The 24249-nt window shown below is 36.2% G+C and overlaps 1 protein-coding gene across 2 annotated transcripts in view; it reads left to right on the top strand.

Annotated features, from left to right (window-relative positions):
• The window catches only part of ADAMTS6 (ADAM metallopeptidase with thrombospondin type 1 motif 6), a 142460-nt gene that overhangs the window by 111181 nt on the left and 7030 nt on the right, over positions 1–24249 (top strand). For both annotated transcript variants that reach the window (XM_005530098.3, XM_088054134.1), the window contains exons 19-24: positions 608–688; positions 4869–5032; positions 6866–7004; positions 16269–16398; positions 19885–20089; positions 23573–23749. In XM_005530098.3, coding sequence (XP_005530155.1) covers positions 608–688; positions 4869–5032; positions 6866–7004; positions 16269–16398; positions 19885–20089; positions 23573–23749 — 896 coding nt within the window. The remainder of the gene's footprint in view (positions 1–607; positions 689–4868; positions 5033–6865; positions 7005–16268; positions 16399–19884; positions 20090–23572; positions 23750–24249) is intronic.

The following is a 24249-nucleotide window of genomic DNA, read 5'->3' on the forward strand; positions in this document are numbered from 1 at the left end:
AAGAGGTCATGGAGAAAACAGAGCCAGGCTCGCCACACTGGTGGGCACATGGTGGGAGTCAAGACAGTAGCTATAAACTGATAGAAGAAAGGTGACTAACCAAACGGAAGAAAAAAAACTTACTTCCTCAGGAGGACAGTCTAGCAGTGGATCAGATTTCCCAGAAAGGTTGTACATTTTGCATCTTTGAAGTTTTTCATGACCCAGCAGGATAAAGCTCTGAGTAACTCAATCTGATCTCTTAGCTGTGCCTGCTTGTAACAGGAAGTTGGACTAAATGACTGAGTGAAGTCCTGTAAAACTTGAATTATCCTATGATCCCAAAGACATTGTAAATGTTAATTAATTAAGATACACTGTTGAAAATACTCTACTAGCACTTAAAAAAAGGAATTCCTGAATACTCAAGTTCTTGCCATCAGTTAAAAATTTTTGTATGAAGTTTAAAGAGTTTTCCTTTGTATCACATGAAATAAAACATTCAGGTACATTTGAATCCCATATCTCACACTAATTTTTGTTGTAAGTAATTAATTTATGGTTAGCTTCAGTACTTAAAACTGATGAAAGTAAAAAACAGCAAATAAAATTTATCTTTGTCTTACAGGATATATGGAAGTGATTCAAATTCCAAGAGGTTCTGTGCACATTGAAATAAGAGAAGTGGCAATGTCAAAAAACTACATTGGTAAGGGCATTCTTTATACAGCAGATAGTTATTAAAATGTCAGAGTTCATATTGTGATTTGAAGGTACATTTTCTGATTTGTCCAAACCTTATATACAGTAGAAGTAGCAGAGGGAATAGTTAGCTGTTTATACAGCTAACTTGTGATCAGACAGTTAGTAGTTAGTTGGGGTATATTCTCTTCAATGTAGTTATTGAAATAGCCCACACATTTTCTCCTTGTCCATTCAGTGCAAAATCATGCCAACTTCACTATTTTTAAAGTGTTAGATTTGAACTGAAGCAGATAAGGAAATAATACTCAAAATGAGCATTATTCCTCGGTAATAAGGAAATGAAACTCAAATAATCCCCTGTTCCGCTGTGAAGTAGTGTCTTCCATCTGCAAAGTCTCTTGGGGGATTAAACTGTTTTAAAATACAGTTTTATTTCATGAACAGTCATAGTTACTTAAATGCTAACAATCCTGTCTCTTTACTTCAAAGGAATTTAATGTATCAATTACACAGCGTTGCTGTTTTGTAGGTACTAGATCACTCCTGGTTTGTAGGTAAGAAAATTAGGTGCAGAAAAACTATGTGATAATTGAAACAATTTGGGAAGCCTACTGTAAAGCATTGAATTAAATTCAGATTCCCAGATTCTTACTAATTTCTGTAGAGTCTGTTAAGTGTGTTTTCTGGTTTTTTAATACTGGTATTTACAGATCTGACTCAGTCAAACTGAAGACAACGTGCTTTGCTGAAAGTCAACATAACTTGGTTTGCATAGCAGTCAGTTGACAGTGGTACAAGAACACAAATTTCTTAGTCAGAAATAGATTAGAGAGCTGATTATTTGTACAGCAAACTAAGAAATTAGCCCAAGCAAAAGCTATTACCTGTTTAAGCTGTAAAGCAGCTGTTGAGGCTACTTTCAGTCTTTAGTCCATGTACTTGGTAAATAATACTAACATGTAGGAAAGAATTATGATATCTGTGGGTGTGAGTCAGAAAGGCAATTACCATCATCAGAAAATTAATTCGTAAGTGGATTATATTGACAACAATGGCACCTTTTACTGCTGAATGCTTACCTTTATTTCTGCCTGCCCCCACCCTTCTGTAATTCAGCAGATAGTTAACCTCCCTCCATTCTGCAGTATTAATAACACTATCAGCAATTGAATGCTTTCAGCATCACTCTCCCCAAGGCCCATCCCCCATGTCAAAGTATACCACGCGTTAGTTTGCTTCTGTATCCTCTGTTGAGGTTTCATGCAGAGGTGGTGTGAGGGACGACTCATGCTACGTCATCATCATTTTCTGCCGAGAAGTCTTTAATGGGCAGTTGAAAAACAGAACATAGATGCTGCTACAATTGATTGTTATTCCTCTCTAAGACTAGAGCAGAGAAGAGAGATCTGGAAAACCATTTTGATTGGCACAATCTGAATAAAGTAAATGAAAAAAGTAAATTTTTTGGTTTAAATAGAAAATACCTACAACATCATTAATATTTAATCTGGCCACAGATCTAAAAATGTAAAGTTGTACATAAACACTTTTTTAATATGCTTATTACAATTTCAAGGGATTCCTGGGCTTTCAGGCTCTCTCCTCACTACAGTGCTTCATTCCACAGAGCTCTTACTACAAAATGAGGTCTTCCTTTCCTTTACTAGTTTCTTACATTTCCAAGTTTCAAAAGTGCCATTTTATCCACTATACCTAATGGGGAATTTTGTTCAGTGAGTGTGAACCAGATCTTTGTTTTAGGATAACCAGTTTCTAGGGAAAAGAAGGCTTTGATTTGTCTGCTCCCTTAAAGAAACTAGTCAAGCAGAATTGGTAGCTAAAATGATATTATGATGTTAAAATACATAACCCAAGGGTACTGTTTTATGCATGTTGCTTTAGGGGCAGTGTCAACTCCACAGCTCCTTCTCTGTCTTTATGGAGTTCCTCCTATGGTCCAGGACATCTATTTCTGTGGCCACACCATGAACAAGATTGCAGAACTGGTTCAGCTCAAAATAACCATTTACACATATTACTATATTTTCTCTTATTTACAGTGCTGCCAACTATGTGATCACAGTCTAAGAAATTAATTTCTCTATTTGAAAGTGTACTAAACCTTCTCAGTTTTGTAGTAGTCAACCTGTTCTAGTTGGAGATGTCCCAGCTTCTTTTGGGGGGTTGGACTAGATGACCTTTAAAGGTCCTTTCCCATACAAACTATTCCGTGATTCTAACATACCGAAGAAAAAAACCCTGTAGTTGTCACACTGGCTCCTTTATTCAAACTAAGGTTTTCAAACTAACTCACAGCAAACATCCAATAGTTCCTTCAACTAAAATGCAGTTCCTTTGAAATCCATTACCTCAAATTTTGAGTGCAGTTAGACAATTCAATTATCTCAGTTAGCACCTGTCCTCTCTCACCTTGATCTGGCAGATCATTTTTTTCACCAGTATCACTCCTAGTTATGTGACAAAATTGGTCAAAAGCCCATTTCTGCAGCTGCACAAATAGCACAATATTTTAAGTGGTTTCTCCAACAGATAGCACAGCAGCAACAAAACTACCTATGTTCAGAGCTGCAGAAAAAGCTATATATATTTAATAGTGCTGTTATCTTCCCTTAAATGGCTTGATCCAAGGTTACACCTGGCTTTATATTCCTCTTATGACAGTTTTCTGTGGGCTTCCTGCATTTCAGGTTCTCATAAATGGTTTGATTATGAACATGAATTTGTTCTTTTTGTTTCATATGCTATTAGCATGATACCATTGCATAATTATTGTTGTGTAATTATTAGAATGCTGTTCACAATTGTGGCCTTCACCTGTGCATGACAACTGACATTAGGTAAATTTACCTGGAGAATGAAAATGCATTTTTCTTTGGCAGTCAGATAAAAAAATTAACTGCTTTGCTTCTGGATATATGTTAGTTTAATCATATGCAGCATACGTATGTTAACTTTCAGACTTAATGATGCTAAAGGAAATAGTTACTAATTTCTGCTGAATATCATTGTCACCAGTAGAACAGTGACAATATCACTATCTCGTTCTCTATCTCGTGCTCACATGATTGCTTTCTGATCTGTTTTACACAACTTAAGTATCACTGAGGCATTTTCCCTGTTTAAGGTAAACCAACTGTCCACACACATGTAGTTGAGAGTAAAATGGCAGATAACTGAAGTTGTCTTACTCCTTAGCATTATGATGTGAAGTTTTCCCCTACCCAGTAAAATCAGTTGTTTGTCTCAATGGAAAATGACAGGCTCTTTGACTATGGGGTTCCACCCATAATTTTTCAGTTAAAAACATGATCTATTATAAATAAATAAATAAAATATGTAAAACTTGTTAATCTTCACTTTAAATTAGAAAGTCAATATTTAATAAACTGAATATTCACTTTAAGATACAATATCAGTTTCATATTTAGGAACTTAATGTAATATTATTAATAAAATATCCAATTCAAATCCCTGAATAATATATGCTTGCCCATCCTAATGGTTGGTTTAGCTATGGAATTTCTGTTTCATCTCTGGTGCTTTCATGCTTCAGGGCTGTAAATTAAGAAGGATAAAATATCTTATCAGATGAACTACCTAATATTTCAGTTTGTAGTAGAAATATCTTGTATTTGTGCTTTAATATGGCAAAAAAGAAGTGGACATAGGCAACAAGATGTCAGCTGACTGGTACTATATGTCAGAGTCAATGTTCCTTCTCTTTTTTCTTCTGCACATTATCTGTGGTACTTATTCCATTCCCCAGCTTCTTAATCTAAAGATGAGGTTGATAATTGATTACACATTTCAGACGTCCATGTATCTCATGTAGTTCAGAATACATTGCACATGGAGTCCATTTTAAAGTTGAAGATATTTTGCAAGTTGCATGAGGCATTCTGGTTCATTTCATACAGCATCTGCATTGTTGAAACCTGCAAAGTCATCTGATTGAAGATTACTGTGGAGGGAAAATTATTGATTTACATGAGGGATATTTTCACCAGGGCTTAAGGAAAGGCTTTATATTGCTTGAGAAAACAGTGTTTTGAGAGAACAGCTGAAGCTCACATACTTCTAACAGATTAGTAGCTTAATTTACAATGGCTTCTCCATTATAAATGCTGCTTCCAATTTTTAGGTGGCTTGTATTTTTTTTTAAGCTTTAAAATCTGAAGAGGATGACTACTATATTAATGGTGCCTGGACTATTGACTGGCCAAGAAAGTTTGATGTTGCTGGAACAGCTTTCCATTACAAGAGGCCAACAGATGAACCAGAATCTTTGGAAGCACTAGGCCCTACTTCAGAAAACCTCATAGTCATGGTAAAGTTATAATAAATATATTTCTATAATTTGAAATATGTGTTTATATTCTGAGAAAAGACAATGCCATGAATGAAATTAAAATAGGTTGAGTTTGCAAACAATACGCAGTTTGTGTAGCTGGGACTTTGTGTGTGTTTTAACACACATTCCCTACATTTAAAAACTGACTGGCAGAGTGTGATGAAATGGGGATAAAGTCCAAAGAGCACCAGGAAATCTCACAGAAACTGAACCACATCTCTTTAAATGTGGTTCACAGTAATAGTAGTGAAAATTGTGAATGGACCATGTATCATATCTCTGCACAGTGCTGACACTTGACAGTCCCTGACAGTTCTGCACATTTCAGTAGTTTTAAGCCTGGCCTGAGTGTGACATTTATACATACCTTTACCACAGAATGAGTATAATGGTATTTCCCATGTTAAAGTGGCATTTCCCATGTTACTGTGACATACATTTCTCTCAAAAGATTTTGTAAAGTATGAGAATGTAACAGAAGCTATGACCAGGATCCTGATGCCATCTGTGACAATAGGTAATCATGAGCCTGCTATTTCACTACTGTGTCGAGGAGGAGTATGAGAACAAGTTGATATTTTCACAATGTATTGTCATCTGCCAGATTTGCAGTTCAGTGGTTGCTTGAGCCACATAGGATATTTTTTTAGAGAATAATTTTTGCATGGATATACACATTTTAGGCAGCATTTTCAAACACTTGATTAATCTTTTTTTCTTCTGTAACTGTGCATAGACTAGACAGTCTGTACAGAAAAGGTTACACAATTATAGTGCCTTCTTTCGTTCAGTCTGTGTCACTGACTTTCTGAAAGTCCTCTGCTCTTTTGCCTTGTGGAGGTAGACAGATGTGCTTCTGCAAAATATAAGAGAAAGTAGAAATGGATGAAAAGTAGCTCTAAGGTGAGTCAGATTTCTGCATCTAACTTGAAGATTTGCTATTAGCAATGAAAAAAATAAGTTTGATAGAGAATCAAAGACTAGCGTTAGACAGGTAATCTGTATAAGTGCAGTTCAACAGTGAGGATAGACAAAAATTCTTGCTGATGGTTGCAGTTTTGTCTATGTTGCCTGCAATGATGTGGCTGCAATGAAAGTTTTGTTATTCTTTTAAAGGAATCACAGGTGTGATTCCATCAAGCTTATGCTGTTGGCTATTGCATTAAGGGAAAACAATGGCCTCAGCAACATTTTGTTGGTGTTACTATTATTACTAGAAGTAATGTACTGTACTGTAGTCACTAGAAGTGCTAACAAAGGAAGAGATAAGTTCAAAACTCTGTGGATTGTACTCCTCACAAGACTTCAGTTAGAACTGCTGCATGTTTTTACAGTAATGTGCTTTTCCAACTTTGACCTCCCATAATTATTCTGCTCCCAATTTAATTTCCATGAAGACATTAATTTTATGAAAACTAGCAAAATTTATAAAATTCATGAAATGAGCAAAATTATGAAATTTTGTCAGGAATAAGGAACTGACTCAAATAATAAAGTTGAGTTAAGGGAGAAAAAAAGGATAAAGCTCACCTTGGACAATAATATTTTTCTTTTGTACATGTTTTAAAATATTATGTTGGGAAATATCTAAAAATAATTATTTTTAGTAATAGTATATAGTAATATAGTAATATAGTTATTATATAGTAATAGTAATATAGTTGTATATATAGTAATAGTTTATTTTTAGACTTCCTTTATTACTTTTTTCCCATTTAGCAGAACATAACACATGCCTTGAATAAATGTCACTGTGTTTGCCGTCTGCTTGCCTGCTTTAATGGTATAACCAGTTATTTTCAACTACAGATACTGCTGCAGGAACAGAATTTGGGGATAAAGTATAAATTCAATGTTCCGATCTCTCGCACTGGCAGTGGAGACAATGAGGTTGGCTTTGCATGGAATCATCTGCCTTGGTCAGAATGTTCTGCCACTTGCGCAGGAGGTAAGGCAGCAGACAGTCAAGCTACAGGGTAAACTGAATTGCAAGATAAAATTAAATATGTGTAATCATCTAGGTGACTAATTAAAAATGTTTCTTTCAGGTATGCCTCAGATCTTAATGAACATTTACTTTAATCACAGTGGATTTTGTTGTTTACAAGTACCTTTAATATGTTCAGATTTTTTTGTTAAATACAGTGTATCTTGGCACAGTGTCTCTCTCTGCTGATACTTCTGAGACTCTCTTGAAGCTGGTATGTTTGTTTTTCCCAGAAGCCTTGTTGATAAAGGATATCAGAAGTTTAAAGTAAGGCGATCAAAAACAAGAAGGCAAAATAGGCATCTGTAAATAAAGAGATGTGTCTTTGTGTATTTGTAGGTGTGCTTCACACAATCCTAGTCAGCCCTCCTATCCTCCAGCCACCAAAGTTTAGGATGCACACTGGCAGCTTCTCTGTAGAAGATAACAATTGGATTTTACTTGCCAGCCCGTAGCAGTATGTGAGAATTGTTGCCCTTGGGCAGCAGTGGGGGATTTGTAGATTGTCCCATGCGGTTCATCATGGGTGGCTTTTGCCGACAACTTATTATATTCCTAATCCTCCCTCTAGTGGCCACCAATGCAATTCTTTACCTCTGGCTGGGAGAGCAGGACAGTTGGCTTCCTTCAAAGCCAACACCATTGCTGCTGCAAGAACTGGTGAGTAGAAGTGCTGTGTGAACAGTATCTTTCTTCTCTCTGGAGACTGAATGAATCATCTCCCCAACATACCTCTGTTCCAGAAGAAATGGGAGAGTGCTTTAAATGCATCTCAGAATGTCAGTTTCTACAGCATTGTGGACAACCTTTATCAAGAAGAAGACACCATATTTTTTTAAAGAACCTTTGGACCAGATACTTGTTGCTTTCTTGTTTTTTCTTTCTATGGGAGGTATTCATCATGGCTCACCTTTCTGCTGGAAGCTGCTGTGGCTGGTACTAGTTGTATACAGTTTAAATACAGCCTAGCCATACAGAATACACAAAGAATAGCATAAATTCTTTTCTGTGCCACTAGAGAAAGTCTTGAAACAAAATAAAGGAGGATGCCAACTTTCTCCAATATTTTCATTATTCATTTGTTGGATTCCCGGATGACTGATTGATTTTTAAATACAATTTTAGTAACGGTAAGTGTGGCAGTGAAAAAAACATTTTAAATGAAAAGTATAAAGTAGTGCCTAGCTCTTAATAGAGAAAGTAAGTTCCAATTAGCAGAATCTTAAAGGTATTGTCAGATCCTCTTTTTTTTGTGATGTTAGTGAGCTAATCTTTCTTAATCTTTCTGAATTCCTGGGAATATCCCATTGATTTAGGTATAATATAATATAATAGCCATGGATATTCTATCACAAAGGTCATTGCCATTTCACACATTTGATGAAATACAGTGGAAAAAATAATTGGCTCTGAAGGAGTAAGCACTTGTTGAGATTAAAAAAATTTGGAAGTAATTAATTAGATTTCAAGGGAAGATTTGTGACTCCCTAAAAGTAGCATATATTTATTAATTTAAACTTAGAGGAGGTGGATGAGAGATTTTCTCTGGTAGCTTATGGTGGCTGACCAAGGCATTTTCTGTCCTTTTTTTCAGCTTAATAAAAGGATGTATTGTGGTCACTTACTTTCGTTGAGCACTGTACTCATAAACATACATTTCACTGTAGCTATAATTCATGTTAAAACATGTATCTGCTTTCTCCACAAGAGAACCTGATATTTCTCACAGTTTATGAAACACCTTTCACCATATGCCAAAAGAAGACACTATTCTAAAGAGGAGTTGAGTCAGGAAAAAAAAAAAAGGGAGACATAGCTTGAAGAGAAAGACTTTAACTGGAGAATATAGCAAATAAAAATATTCTATTAAATAGAGACTAATTGACCAGGGACCATTTTAACACACTACCTTATGTCCACTCAACACTGCTTAAGTCTAGTTCTTTCTAAATCAGTTTATCTGTATCTGTATTGCTTAATGACTGAGGGACTTAAGCATTTCTTAATTGCTTATTGACTCCTAAAACATGGGCATCACTTGATGTAGTAACCAAAGTGAACTTAAGCATATGTGTTGAATGTCATGAAGCAGAGCATAAAGACAATGTGACACTGCAGAGTTTAAATAGTTCTGGAGTGTTGTATATAGCAAAAGTGTCTGATTTTTGTGCTGTTTCTTCTTCATAATGTTTTGAGAGCAATCCACTGCATTCAGCTCTTCCTAGACCTGCTAGTATGCCTTATGTTGGAGAGGAGTGACTAGAACAGTCAAGGAACAAGTTTAGAGCAAGCTGGGAGAAACCTACAGTCTTTGACTGAATAGTAATGTGCTGTCTTTTCCACTGGACCTCTATACTGTGTTCATCTCTGCTGTGCTGAGAAGTCATATCAGAACAGTAAAACGCTTGAACTTTTCAAATAGGACCTCTCTTCTAGGGCCTGTCTTGACTTCGAAGACTAGGAAGAGCACAGTAAGTGGAATCATAGGAAGGAGAAGAAAGGTTTCTTATTTATGACTGTTCAATACAATGCCAGAGCTCTGGATTCTGTTCCTGTCTCCTCTGTGTCTTTCTCACGGTACTGAGAAACTCATATATGTTTTTTAATTACTTGCTAATTATGAGTTGATTATTGTATGAGTGGCCCTCTGGAATTTCTGACCTCTGAAGCATTCAAGGAATTTAATCATCTCATGTGAAAACTCATCTAGGCACCTGAAATCAATGGGCTTTTCACAGTAGACATTGTACCTCCTGTCCCCCTGTGTTCTCAATAGAAAGATCTAGGAGGTAAGTTAGAGCTCATGAAAGAAACACGTTTAGATTGCTTTTAAAATGCAGAACAATGTCTTATATGAGAGGCAGTCTTGGCTGCAGTGACCATGAGATTGTAGAGTTCTGTATTGAAGTAAGAGGTACTGGGACAGCAAGAAAGATTATTACCGTGGAATTTAGGAGAGCTAACTTTAGCCTCATTAGGGATCTTTTTGGAGGAATCCTGTGTGAACAGGCCCTGCAGGGCAGAGGCATCCAGTAGGGTGGATTGATATTCAAGGATCATTTACTCCAGGCTCAGGAACGGTGTATCACAATGAGAAAGAAATTGGGCCAATGGGGCAAGAGACCTCTGTGGATGGATGAATCAAGGCTACTGTCATGATTCAAGTATAAGCAGGAAATACACAGGAGATCAAAACAGGGTCAGGCCACCTGAAGTGAATATAGAGAGGTGGTCAGGGTAAATGCAAAAGAGACTATAAAGAGCAGTGCCCAGCTAGTCTTAAACTTGGCTAAGGATGTCAAGCATAATAAAAAAAGTCTTCTCAAATACATCAATTAAAAAAAAAAAAAAAAAAAAGGATAATATGGGCTCATTTTTAAATGGAGACGGGACATCAGTCCTTGCTGACAAGACCAGGCCTCAGGGATCCCTGACTGAGGATCAGGGTGAAGGAATGTTGGAAGGAAGATGTTTCTTTTGTGAAGGAGGGTTTGGTCTGAAACAACTAGACAGACCTACTCAAATCCATGGGCCCTGATGGGAGGGCTCCACTAGTGATGAGAGGGCTGGTACATCCACTAGTGATGAGAGAGCCATAACAAGACTGCTCATGATCACCTTTGAACGATCATGATGATCAGGAGGGATGCTGAGGACTGGAAGAAAGGAAATGTCACCCCAGTTTTCAAAAAGGGCAAGAAATAGGACCCAGGGAACTATGTTCCAGAATCCCTGGGAAGGTGATGGAGCATCTAATTTTGGAGGCCATCTATGTCCTTATGGAAGACAAGAAGGTGATCAGGAATAGTCAGCATGGCTTCACTAAAGGTAATCAGGTGTTTGATTGCCTTCTACAGTGAAACAGATGGATGAGGGGACAGCAGTCAGCTGTCAGAGGGGATCAGCATCAGCAAGGCTTTCAGTGCCCTTTCACGACATTCTCATAGGCAAAATCAGGAGGGGTAGACTGGATGAACAGCCAATGAGGTGGATGGCAGATCCCAGAGATTCATCATAGGTGGCAGAGGGTTTAGTTAGAAGCCTAGCACTGGTGGTGTTACCCCAAGTTCAATACTGGGCCCAGTTTTATTTAACTTATTCATCAATGACTTGAAGGGCGGATGCCTCCTCAGCAATTTCATTGAGGACTCAGAGCTGGGAGCAGTGGCTGATACCCCAGAGTGCTGTGCAGCCCTTCAAAAGGATCCCAGTGTGTTGGAGAGATGGACAAAGAACAGCCATCTGAAGTTCAGCAAAGGCAAATGAAGGGTCCTGCACCTGGGAAGGAACAATCCCAGGCACCATCAGAGACTTGAGCTGATGCTCAGAGCTGCTGGGGAGCAGCTCTGTGGACAAGGACCTGGAGGTCCTGGTGGACAGCAAGCTGTCCATGGGCCAGCAGCATGCCCTGGTGGCCAAGAAGGCCAGTGGGATCCTGGGGAGCATTAGGAAGAGCATTGCCAGCAGGTCATGGAAAATGATCCTGCCCTGGTACTCATCCCAGGTGAGGCCTCATCTGGGGTGTTGTGTCCGGTTCTGGACTCCTCAGGACAAGAGAGATGGAACACGGAGCTCCTGAAGGATGCTGCCAAAAGGATGGATCCAGGCTGTTCTCAGTGGTGCCAATCAGTGGGACAAGAAGCAATGGAACAAAAGGCATAGACTCATGCACAAGGAGTTCCACTTGGAGTTGAGGAAGAACTTTATTGTGCAGGTGACCGTGCACTGGAACAAGTTGCCTGGAGAGGTTGTGTGTTCTCCCTCACTGCAGATATTCAAGAAGCGTCTGGACACAATCCTGTGCCATGTGTTCCAGGATGACTCTGCTTGACCAGGGAGTTTGAGCCAGATAACCCACTGCAGTTCCTTCCAACCTGACACACTCTGTGAGAGATTGTAAACTGTGTATTTTGTAGTGTCAGTTATGTTAAAGGGGAAAAGTGCACATAGTTTTTCTGCCACTGACCTTAATGTTCACTGTACAGGGAATCAAGAAGAAGAAGAAGCCAAATCTCTGAAGTCTGAGGTGTTGATATTTTCAATTTTTTTTCCAAAAAAGTAGTTCTTCAGATTTAACAGTAAAAAAGGCTTTTCTGATGGTAGGCAGGTCTTATTTATCTAGGATTCCTATGCTCATATGTAGGATAAGAATATAATTTCATTGATTTTTAATATCAGCATTTTTCTTAGTCCTGGGGATCCAGAATTGCAGCTCTTCTTTTTGTACACTAGAACCTATGTTTTCTGTATTAGAAAATTTTCCTTTATGATACAAATTTATAGTATCTGAGCTAGTCCTTTTTTTCTGGGAATATTATGTAAAGCTGATCTACATGTATGCTTCATATTAATTTCCTTTTTTCCTGAAAATACACTAATAACTCTTCTATTCTGAGGCAAGGTTTTTCAGAAGGAAAGTTTGCTGTTATCTCATATAGGTAGGTCTTTATAGCCAGTGGCAAACTTGGACAAGACTATGTGAAAGCAATGCCATAGAATACTGGAATGTACAGTCCTAAGTTATCTATAGAGAGAGCAGTGGGAAAGGAGAGAACACATGGAAATTAGAAAAAGATTAATGGTAACAACAGAAGATTCTCTTTAAGGATCTGAATATTATTTATTGAGAAACAGAGAAAATGAAAAGTAAGATAAATAGAAATAAGAAATGAAACAATACAATAAATTCTGAAAAGTGAAAGGGAAGTTGTACCACTTGCAGATCACAGGATTATATTTTATTAACTCTTGGGCATGTCTTTCCTTATATCTTGTAACTTTCCAAGAGAAAGTGTATTACTCTGTTCAGATCCACCAGTCTTCTTAATAAAGCAGTGAGCTTCTGGTGGTATTGTTTAAAAAAATACAGCAAAGGAAGTAAGTCCTTCTTCATGTTTTTTTTAATATTTTATGCATTTAAAAATAACTCAAATAACTGCCTTCTGCCTTTTAAATTTCTTTCATGCTTAATTATGGCAACAAACGACAGCATTTATTATGTGGAATTTGCCAGTAATTCTAAGAGTTGGTTAGGAGTTCATTCATTCTATTACAGTTCATCTCCAAATGAACAGATTAAATGTCTTAGATATTCATGGGGGTTTTTATAAAATAATTTTATGAAATACTATGATTATCATAAGTAAATTGATTACTGTTCAGTTTTCTTTGCTGCTCATAATCCAAGTAGAGTGATGCCTACTATATTTTTCTTTCATGCCCTCAGATGAATTATGAAGCTGTCTTTAGGCAAATAAAATATACTTTTCCTCATCAAAGAAAATGTAAGTTTGGCTCTGAGATGAACATCTTGTGATCTGATGAGTGAGCTCAGAAAGTATGTCTGGATTAACCAGCATGCACTAGTCTTAGTGATGCAAGAATCACTATGCATTGGTCCTGGCATCTTTATAATTAACTGTTGCAATCACAAGCCACAGTTTTTGGGATTGCTTTTAAAAATAGATACAGCATTTACATGCCTGCAATTTAAATTCAAGAATAAAATGTGCTCCATGTAATTTAAAATTTGGCTGCTGAAAGTCATACAGATTATTTGTGAATTGAAATCTGCAAAGCATTTCAGTTCTCTGGAGATCATGGTCACTAAACCACTTTTGTTTTCTATTAGGATTGCATTGACCAGTCATGAGTATATTTATGTCTTTTATTATAAACTAAAAATCTATAGATTTGAAAGCAGAATGTTTCTGTCTAAGTTCTTGTAATTATTCCCCCCAGAGTTTAAATGAACATGTTTATCTGTGTTTTTTTAGATTACTTTTAAAAGAGACCATATACTCAGGGAAGAGTTCATAATTTAAAAATTCCTTTTCAATACAGGGCATAACCAAGTTGTAGCTGTTGTCTGGATAAAAGCAGCACTGCTATCTTTTTCCATTTCTTTTTCTTTTCTTGAAAGTTATTATCTGTTTTTTTCTTTCTTTGAGATTTTTTATTAAGTAACATTATAATTAGACAGCAATTATATGCAGTTTATATACTGTGTGACAAGATGCTGCAGAACTTTAAAAAAATGGATTAATGTATCTCCTGGCATCAATTAAAGATTCTTCACTGTAAGTGATTAGGTTGAGCACTGTCTTACAGGTGATTTACTACCTGAACAACATTCAGTAAATAACACACTTGAAAACCGTTTTTGAAGCTGAGCACAGTGATACTTTGTGATCATAAAACTTCAGAATATTTTCTTACTACAGAATTCCTCAAAAATGAATTTGTTAGAAGTGCCAATTTTTAACCAAATTCTAGAAGGAGATGTATTTAATGCCAATAGGAAATTCAGTAAAAATATAACATTATTATCAATGCTATCTGATAAGTACATTTGTGAGAATGGTATGCATTATTAGAATGCTTAATTCTAAAGTATGTATAAAATATTTTTAACCAAATATATTTGAGGAAAATATCATTTTGAGGCCACATTCAGCCTCTTCAATCAAGAGAATTAAGGCAATTTGTGATAGAAATGATAAATGATTAGTCAGAACTGAACATGAATTGTGTATCAGGTAACACAGCATTGTTGTTTGTCTAGAGCTGTTAAATATTATTTCTTATCATGGTGAAATGTGAGCAGAAAATTGCTATAAATATTCCTACTTAGGTTGCCAGGTCTGATTCAAATTACTGTCATCTGGTAGCAGTTTTTGCATTGATTATAGAATTCTAAATGTATCTTGTCACAGCTTCTCATATATTTATATCTTTCACTTATTTTCCAAGAGCCAAAGGAGTATATTATTTCCTCCTACGAGGGAAGCTGAGAGAATTGGGTTTGTTCAGCCTGGAAAAGAGATAGCTTAGGTGTGACCCTAAATGCAGGCATCCAGTATCCAAAGGAAACCTACAAAATAGATGAAGAGGAACTTTTTTTAAAGAGCATGTTGTGACGGGACAAGTGGGAATGATTTCAAACTGAAAGAAAGCAGGTTTAGATTAGATATTATTTAGGAAAGAATTCTTTACTGTTAAGTTGGTGAGGCACAGGAACAAGTTACCCAGTGAAGTTGTGAATGCCCCAGTCCTGGTAGTGTTCAAGGCCAGGCTGGATGAAGCTCTGGTCTGATGGTCGGGCCCCTGCCCACAGCCAGGGTTTTGGAACTCCGATCTTTAAAGTCCCTTCTAACCAAATAATTCTGTGATTCTCTGCATGTCTTAAAATGAAGAGATGGCTGTAAGGTAAAGCTGGCAGATATTTGAAGCCAGGAGGTTTTAACCCTCGTTTAATTGTATGCATATCACATTTTGGAATAAGTTAAATAATTGCTTCTCTTTTGAAGGAAGGTATGGGACTTTTTGAAGCTTTTATAATACAAATAATCACATTATTTCAGTTTTATAACTGCACATATTATGCATATTATGTACAATAAAAACTGTTTGTGAATTGCAAATACACATTTTATTTTTAATGCTAACATTTTACAGTATGTTTTTAAGAGAGGAAGAAGGCAGTGTGTATTACTCTTGCAGCAATACACTGTCATCATATCAGTGGTTCTTTACTACTTTTTTTATAAAAAATCCAGAAAATATGCTTAATAAATTACCTTATAATGTTGTCTTGGCAGTGATATATCACATTTTGGGAATAATGATCAATTCTAAATTACCCTGTTGATGGCTAACAATAAAGGAGGAGCTGGAAGTGCCAGGCAAAATGAGTATTCAGAGACAAACTGCCTCTTTCAGAATGAATTACAGTTCTATTATTTTATTGAAAAAACTTTGTAAGATAATGTATGAAAATGCAACACTGTTTCCCAGTATTGCTGGTTTGTTTTAAACCAGAGCACATAAACAATTCTTCATTGAAGTGTGACCACATTCTACTTGGTAATGTTTTCCTTGAAAATTTAAGTGACTTTACTAGGAGAGGGGATGGCAGACAAAGAATGAACTTTGTGCAATATATAAATAAAAACAAACTTCTAGTAAATCTATAAATATATTCCCTTTGTTTTAAAAAACAACAGAAGCTTAAATCCCTCTCTGAGTGGGGTAGCCTAAAACGGAAGAAAAATAAAAAAATTATTGTGGCTAGGGAGCATTCAGTGAATTTAAATTCTCACTGCTGTAGACTTTGACCAAGTAAAGTGGGATGGTAGAATTGGTAATCAATAGCTGAAATACAGTTACACTCAAAAAGTAGAAGAGCAAGAATGATTAATTAACAGTCTTTCATTTCACTCCAAGGTGTCCAGAAACAGGAGGTGGTGTGTAAAAGGCTGGATGACAGCTCCATTGTACAAAACAATTACTGTGACCCTGACAGTAAGCCTCCAGAAAACCAAAGAGCCTGCAACACTGAGCCTTGCCCACCTGAGTAAGTCATTAATCACTTTAAGATGGACATCTGTTTTGCTCAGAAAGAAAAGTTCTTCACAATCTATAATAAATCCTGTTAACTAAATGTATATAAAATTCTCATCTAGTATTCATGTCCTGTCTTTTCAGAAATGGTATTTGGGCTTGGTTTTTAGTTTCTTGTTTCTCTAAAATCAGCTCTGCAAAATGCAATGAGGAGCTGTGATTTGACAGAGGAACAATAGTGATGTTTGAACTACACCAAACACTGTAAATGAAAAGGTACTAGCAAAGCAGTTTCTTAGGATCTGAGTGTCATATGCAGTGAATAGTGCACAGAGTTGAACTAGGGACCATTCTTAGGGCAATAATGATAAAAGAATGTTTAGATGAGATTAACTTTACCCTAGTTATTAATATTGAATCTGAAACATTTGCCATATTTTAGAGTATGTTATATTAACATTTGTATTGAAGTGTTCACATGAGAAGTGGCAAATATAGAAACTTCTAAGCAGACCAAACCATCTCCTGATAATTTTTTTAAATTTTTTTTTTTTAATTTTCCTGATAAGTTTTGTAAAACCTTTTCTCCAGCACATTCAGTGTCATACATTAATGCTGTATGCCTCTAGGATTAGGTGCTTAGATTCTGTTTAGATATATTTTTAAGGATAGCTGTATGATATATATTGATAATTAAAAACCCAGCAGCTCATTTGATCAAAAATGAAGTTTGGCAAGGACATGTAGCATAGCTTAATCTTACTAGAAAACCTGTTTGGGAATGGTTGTGGTATTTTGTACTAGATAATAATATCAGCATGTGAACAGCTTTTCTTATGTTTTGAGGCAAATAAAACTTGTGGAAAAGGTGGAACAGATACAACAGATTAATGATTCTGAAGCTCTAGTTTACTAGATGATAATCTGTAGCTGTATTCCAACTGGGTATGAAAATCCTTAATGCTGATTAAATGCAGATACTGCACAATACTCTGGTCACCTGTCAAATGTCTCTTAGAAACTGCTAAATTGTAGGATGAAGGAGACTGTGAGGAATTAGACAAGATTATTCTGAGTTAAAATCCCAGCAGGTCAATGAGCTTCCAACTGAAGTCAGTCTCGTCCTGGAGTGTTAGCTGCTTCCCCGGTGTGGTGCCTGAGAGCGCAGTGTCTCTTACACTTCATCCTGCTGTGCCATGTAACACACTCATTTGGCATAAAACCATGTAAAGCCATTGCACTGCTGTGAACGAGCTGTGTCATGGGCAAGCCTAAATTAGGTCGCAATCATTGTCCCACAGTCTATGTGTAAATGTATGTTTATCCTGGAAGGATATGCCTTTGTCCTCTGGATAACACTTTGGCATGGCTATAGGTACACCAACCATGTACCTGAGACCTGAAAGCAGGACTTGAAGAGCCTTGAAAAGTTCGATCAGTTCCTTTTTACTGAACACATTCCAATCCCTTCGTGTGGCTTAGCTATTAGCAAATTTGCATTTTAAAAAGCAATGTTAACAAAGTTATTCCAAACTAGTTAAATTTTGGGGGTCTTTTTGTGGTTTGGTTTGGTTTGGTTTTTTGTTTAGTTTTTTTTTTCACTGACACTACTTAAAAAAACTCCACAAACCAATGAAACCCAGTCCACAGAGTGGGAAGCTTTTGGATTGCCCATCCACTACAACAGGGATTTTGATGGACATGGTGAAAGTCATCAATATTCCGAAAATGGGTAGAATGTATTAATTGGCATCTACTTCAACATGTCAGAGCAGTTCGAGCTATGTCTGCCTCTATTCTGATGTTCCCCAAATGAATTCAAAGTGCCAAACTAAGAAAAGGTTCTCAGTTCCTGGTTCTGTGAGTAGTCTAGTAGAAGGCTGTTCAAATAACAGATAATTATCTGAAGAAGTTTGACCGTTTTGGCAGAAAGTTTTATCATGTGGTAAGACTTAGTGTTTACATGGACTGGCCAAATCTCTTTAATTAGCACAATTCTGCTCTTCTCGTGGTGTATACCAAAAGCAGTGAAAATGCTGCTCTTTCTGACTGAATGCTGATTACATTATACTCGATGTCTTTGAACAGCAAAAGACTGTGTTTATTTTCAATATGGTATTTGTTATTACAGTAAGTAACTCCTACATTTCAGATTCCAAGAAAATGCCCTTACAGTTCTATGAATTATGAATAGTGCTGTCTTGTCATACAGTATCAATATTAAAGGTACCTGAGAGCAAAGTCACTTGAGCAAATCATAGTACCAATTAAAAATTAACACTATAGCCTCTTGAAAGCTCTGAAGAGCTTCAGATTCTCCCTGTTGTGGAAAAAGCATAAGATGTTTTGATGAAGAATCACAAATTAATTTCCATTTGCTGGGACAGTAAGGACAGAATATAGCATAATGTTTTCCATCTCTGCATTGATCTAGTTTCATGTCAGGATACATTACACATAATGTAACACAAAAAAGGATAGCAGCACTTTTTTTTTTTTTTGACAACAGCTTGATAAAATGACAGATTTTATGAAGCAGCTTCAGGCATACCTCCAGAACCATCCAGTGACTGACATGCCTGGCATTTTTGGCATGTTGGCAACATGTGATAGCATACTAGACTTCAGTTTCATCCTTTGCAAGGATGACTCAGGCGAGTGTCTAATTAACATTTTTGAAGACAAAATGTGCTTGTCAATATTATGAGATATTTCTGTTTAATTGAGCTGCATTTCATAAGTAGAAATAGGTAACATTACAGTGGGATTAATAGCTGCTTTAATCTCTGCAGCAGCACAAAGCAATCTAATATTCTTGGTTTCCACTATGTATGCAGAAGCACTCAGAAGTTCCCTCTACCACCTGTCATATGATTCTTTAAATTTTAAAAGAGTCTCTTGAGATGATAGTTGTCATGAGATGAATTCTTGTCTTACTAGTGTTTGCTTAAAAAATGAGAATATTGTACATTTCAGTATCGTCTTTTATTGAAAAGTTTACAAATGTTTCATAATCAGATGAGAATTAACTCTCAGAAAGGCCAATTTTGACATTGAATTATTTTATTGTAATGATACTAAAGAGGCAGACATCTTGGCTTTTTGACTTGTAACTTACAGCAATGGTTCCCAAACATTTCCAATTGCAAACCACTTTCACAGAAATTTTTTCAGGCAAGTCCAATACAAACCTACATAAATAGCTTCAGTTTTGTCATGCTCAAACACTCCTTTCTGACTACTATAGGCTAGAATGGAACCTGCTGCTCTAGAAAAATACAAGGTAGTGTTAGTATTGGAAGATATGATTGCAGTGAGGCATAAATTAAAATATTTTGTAAAAAGACCCATAAATTTCTACTTTATTTCACCATGAATGTTTGTATTGTTAAAAATTACTTAGGTTTAGTGATTTAAACTATTTGCATTCTTGGTTTGTGCAATTATCAGCTCTGTTTCTGAAATGTATTGACCGAGTCGCCTAACGTTTTCTATCCAGATGGTTTATAGGAGATTGGTCAGAGTGCAGTAAGACCTGTGATGGAGGAATGCGTTCACGAACAGTTCTCTGCATCAGAAAGATTGGACCTTCTGAGGAGGAGACCCTGGATGCTGCCAACTGTTTAACACACCGGCCGATCGAAAAAGAGCCCTGCAACAATCAGTCCTGCCCCCCACAGTGGGTTGCGCTGGACTGGTCAGAGGTAAGGAGATTTTGCCATGTTATTTTGCTGTTTCTGTCAGGGCTTGCTAAGTAAAGGATTAATAAGAAAATTTCCAAGAGGAGGTTTCATCTGTGCTTCATTGTTTTGTTTCCTGCCGCTTTAGAAATGCCTGTAATCTACAGTGTGTCACTGTCCCCTAAATTAGCTCCTTCTCTCCCACAGGTATCACATACCGGTTACCTAAAGTAATTTTACACTCTCTTATCATGTCCAGCCTTTTATGCAACGAGATCATGTAATGATTTTGAACAAAGTCATTCTTACTTAAAGATTCAAACTGCTATCAACTTCTGGTTGTGATAATTAATCAGGATTGTGAAAAAGTACCATGCTTCTTTCTAGTATGAATTTTGTTTCTGTAGCTTGGCAGACTGTTTTGACTGATGATAGCATTTTAATATAATGAGAAAAGTTGATTTTTTTATTCTGCTCATGGTTTTCAAAAATATAATATAATATATTAAAATCCCTATATTAAACATTTTTATATGTGTGTTTATATGAATTTTGGACAAAAACATGAAAGGGAAAACAAGAGTGAGCTTAAAAAATGAAGAGTTGAATATTCCTTCCATTGAAACCAATGGCAAACCTTGCTGATTTTCTCTGGAATGCGAGTTATGAAGTTCTCTTTTCATACTCAAAACAATGCATAATACAAATAAAACAATTATAGAACTGTTTTATCTGCTTATGCACTTGTTGACAATCCATGTAATTGCACAATTTTGAAATTTTCAGTGATTATTAACAAGAAATTATATATCTTTTTGGCCAGAGAAACAAAAACATTTTGTAAGTATACTGGTTAGATATAGTCCGTAGGAGAATGTAAACATGATTCTTATCAAATTAAAAACTGAGAATGTCTTTTCCATTGGAATGTAGTCATCCTTAGGTAATGCCATAAGGTTTTTCACACTTTGTGATAGTTGAGCTTTGAGAGATTTAACCTACCCACTCTAAATGACTAATTTTATATTTTTCAGGATAATTATTAAAAAAGCAGAAAAAAATATTCTAAGGATTTATTGGGAAGTGTTTTATCAGACAAACACATATAACTTGCCTTCATGACTTCCACACAAGCAGTCAGAAATTCTAGAAGCATTTAGTAATGGAAGATAATTTTTCCTCATTTGGTTTATCTGGATATTTTCTTTCTGTTTTCTTTGGAAATTTACAATCTCTTTGTTAAATTTTACTGGTGTCTTTTATTTTTAGTGATTAAGTACTATTGAAGGCAATATATTTCCTTCTTTCACTTCCATTTCTGGAAACCACTGCTTAGTAGAATAGAGCTATAGCTCCCAAAAGGGAGAGTTGTTTTCTTCTGGTACCAGTAGCTGGAAGACCTTTCTCTGATGGCATCTTTCACATGGATTAAAGATTGTGTCTTCAAGCAGTACTAGAAGGAAGATGCTCCTAAATTCAAAGTTTATTTCTTGGAGTGTTGCTTGTTTGCTAACATACTCTATAGATTATGAAACCTCACAGGCCAGTTGGGATTTGACATTTTGATGCAGTCCTTTCAAAACTGTCACTTTCCTGTTTCCTTTGACAGACTGATGTGATTTTTAAGCACCCAAGGAAGCACTGGGAAGGGGCACATTCTTCTACTTCCTGCTTAAAAAGTCATGTATTTTGCATGAAATGCATGTGGGAGAAAGTACTCATAACATTCGTTGGAATTTGGACCCCAAGTGATCGGTTGTGATCATGACATCAAAAACCTCATATATTAACTGTCATCGGGTTTTGATCTCTATTTCTTATTAGTATTATTTGTGTAGTTCTACCAGAGATGATCTCTTCCCTCCTTCATCTAGTTTTCTATAGGCAGTGTGCACAAGAAATGGAGTTGGAGTCCCTTCAGTATAAAGATGTTTGAAACTGTTTATTCCATATCGAAATTCTGAATACAGAACTACTGTGTTCCGTAAAGTTCGTACTGTGTAAAGAGGCTGTACCTTGGTAGAAAAAGATTGAATAGGGTAGAAAAGAAAAGGTTACATTTTAAGAAAAGTGATTATATATCCATTTTGCATTCTGGATTATAAACTCCAAATGCAAGACTCATCTTTATGCAGCCCGGTTTAAGATTCTAAAACCAAATGGAGATAACATTTAGAATAAACCACTTCATTCTATCTAGACTAGTTTAGGTGCCTCCCTCTGGAGATTTTGAGGTAGGTATAGATATAAAGTTTTATATATTCATAGGCTATACCCTTACATAATACTGTGGAACTGTTGTAGAATTTCTATCAATTACTCAGAGATACTTCAAGATTTGGCATAAAAAAAATTAAGTTTGCATCACTCAAGTAATTTTTTTGAAAATTAATCTTAGGGATGTTTCTTTTTTCCCCAGTGATATAGTGAATTGTTTTGGATGTGTGGAAAGCCTTTGGTATGTGATCTCTTGAATATTGCTCCAGTTCCACATAATGTTGTTTCCCAAATAATGTTTTGTCTTTACAGATTAAAGGCAGTTCCAGTCTTGAACAGGTTAGCATAATCTGCATGTAAGGTCTATGCTGTCAGCAACTGATTCTGATCCAATTACTGCAGATATGCTTATGGAATAAAGGTTAACATGCAATAAAGGATTCTAAAACTGTGCTTACAATATCTCATGTTAAAAAGGGACTGATTTGGGAAAAGTCTTGAGTTTTAATTTTGTTAGCACTTGTCTCTGTCATTCTGCAGTTGAGCTACTGTGTATGACAGTTAATGGTCAGTAGCAAAAAGGAAACGAAATAGCAGTGACACCATAGTGAAGGAAGATGAGGCAAAGGAGGGGTCATCAGACCTGCTTCTTTTTAAGTTGCTGTTTTATTGTCTGCTTGCTGTCAGCATAGCACAAGAGTAATAAAAGGAGGGAAAACTGTGAAATCAGATTTAAAATTTAAATAGGAAAGGAGAGGAGAGCATGCACTGTAGGAGAGGGTACCATGTTTTGATATATCTGAATGATGTGGTTTCTATGAAGTCTAATACAGCATTTATCTTTCCTTTCATATATTGAGGGAAAATGTGTTCATTGTGGATAAAGTGGAGTGGATAAAGACCGTAAAGGTGATATTAAGAACAGGGAATCTTATTTTTCATTATTGAAACACTCAAATTTGTTTCATAATAGTGTTACATGTGGCAGACCTTTCTACTTTGCAGCAGTGTTTTTCCTAAACCTGACATAAATAGCAACACTGTAGTCTAAATATAAAAAGCAAAGGAAATCTAAAACTTAGAAAAGCTTGCACGTAATAAAACAATATTCTGTCAGCTTGTTGGTGTTTCTAAACATTTTAAAATTATTATTACTGTACTATGATTATAGTGGAATTGTAAGATCATAAATATATTGTCCTGCATTACAAATCACAGTTCTGAGAGTTTTATTGGTGCTTTACTGATATTTTAATTATTTATTTACATAAACTTTTTTTTTTTTTTCAGTGCACACCAAAGTGTGGCCCAGGATTCAAGCACCGAATTGTTCTGTGCAAAAGCAGTGATCTTTTAAAAACCTTTCCAGCTGCGCAATGCCAAGATGAAAACAAGCCACCAGCACGCATCCGCTGTAGCTTGGGCCGATGTCCTCCTCCTCGCTGGGTTGCTGGAGACTGGGGACAGGTGAGAGAGTTCATGCAAGTCTTCATTACTGTTAGTCTCCAACATTAGCATCTCTTGGACTATAGGTGTCCCTGGAGATAGACGAGAGATGGTTCCTATGGCTGAGGGAAACAAAAAGATTCTCCCCTTTTGTGTCAGATTGAAGTGTGATTCTTTATGATGGTTGTCCGAGAGTCACCTAGTTTCTACTGGGTGAGTTTCTACATGCACTTTAAAGAAAAAAGTATCTTTACTTTTTTAAAGAGTTTTTTGAGATAAAACAGTGTTGCAAGGTGTACTGTTTTTAAAACACTCTTCCTTGAGAAACATGATGGAAATATAAAGCCTACTGTTGTAGAAGATCTGTATATATATCTGTCTCTGAAAAAAACATACTTTGAGATCAGTATAATTTTTTATATAAGATACATTGAGTTTCTATACAGAGAGCTAAATTACTCCAGAACAGGCTGAATAATGCTGCCATTATGCGGTGCTTCTAAATATGATTTACTAAATTT

This window comes from Pseudopodoces humilis, chromosome 4 (genome assembly GCF_049639895.1).
Source record: "Pseudopodoces humilis isolate 2021_Gansu_Grassland_sample_001 chromosome 4, ASM4963989v1, whole genome shotgun sequence".
NCBI classification, from domain to species: Eukaryota; Metazoa; Chordata; class Aves; order Passeriformes; family Paridae; genus Pseudopodoces; species Pseudopodoces humilis.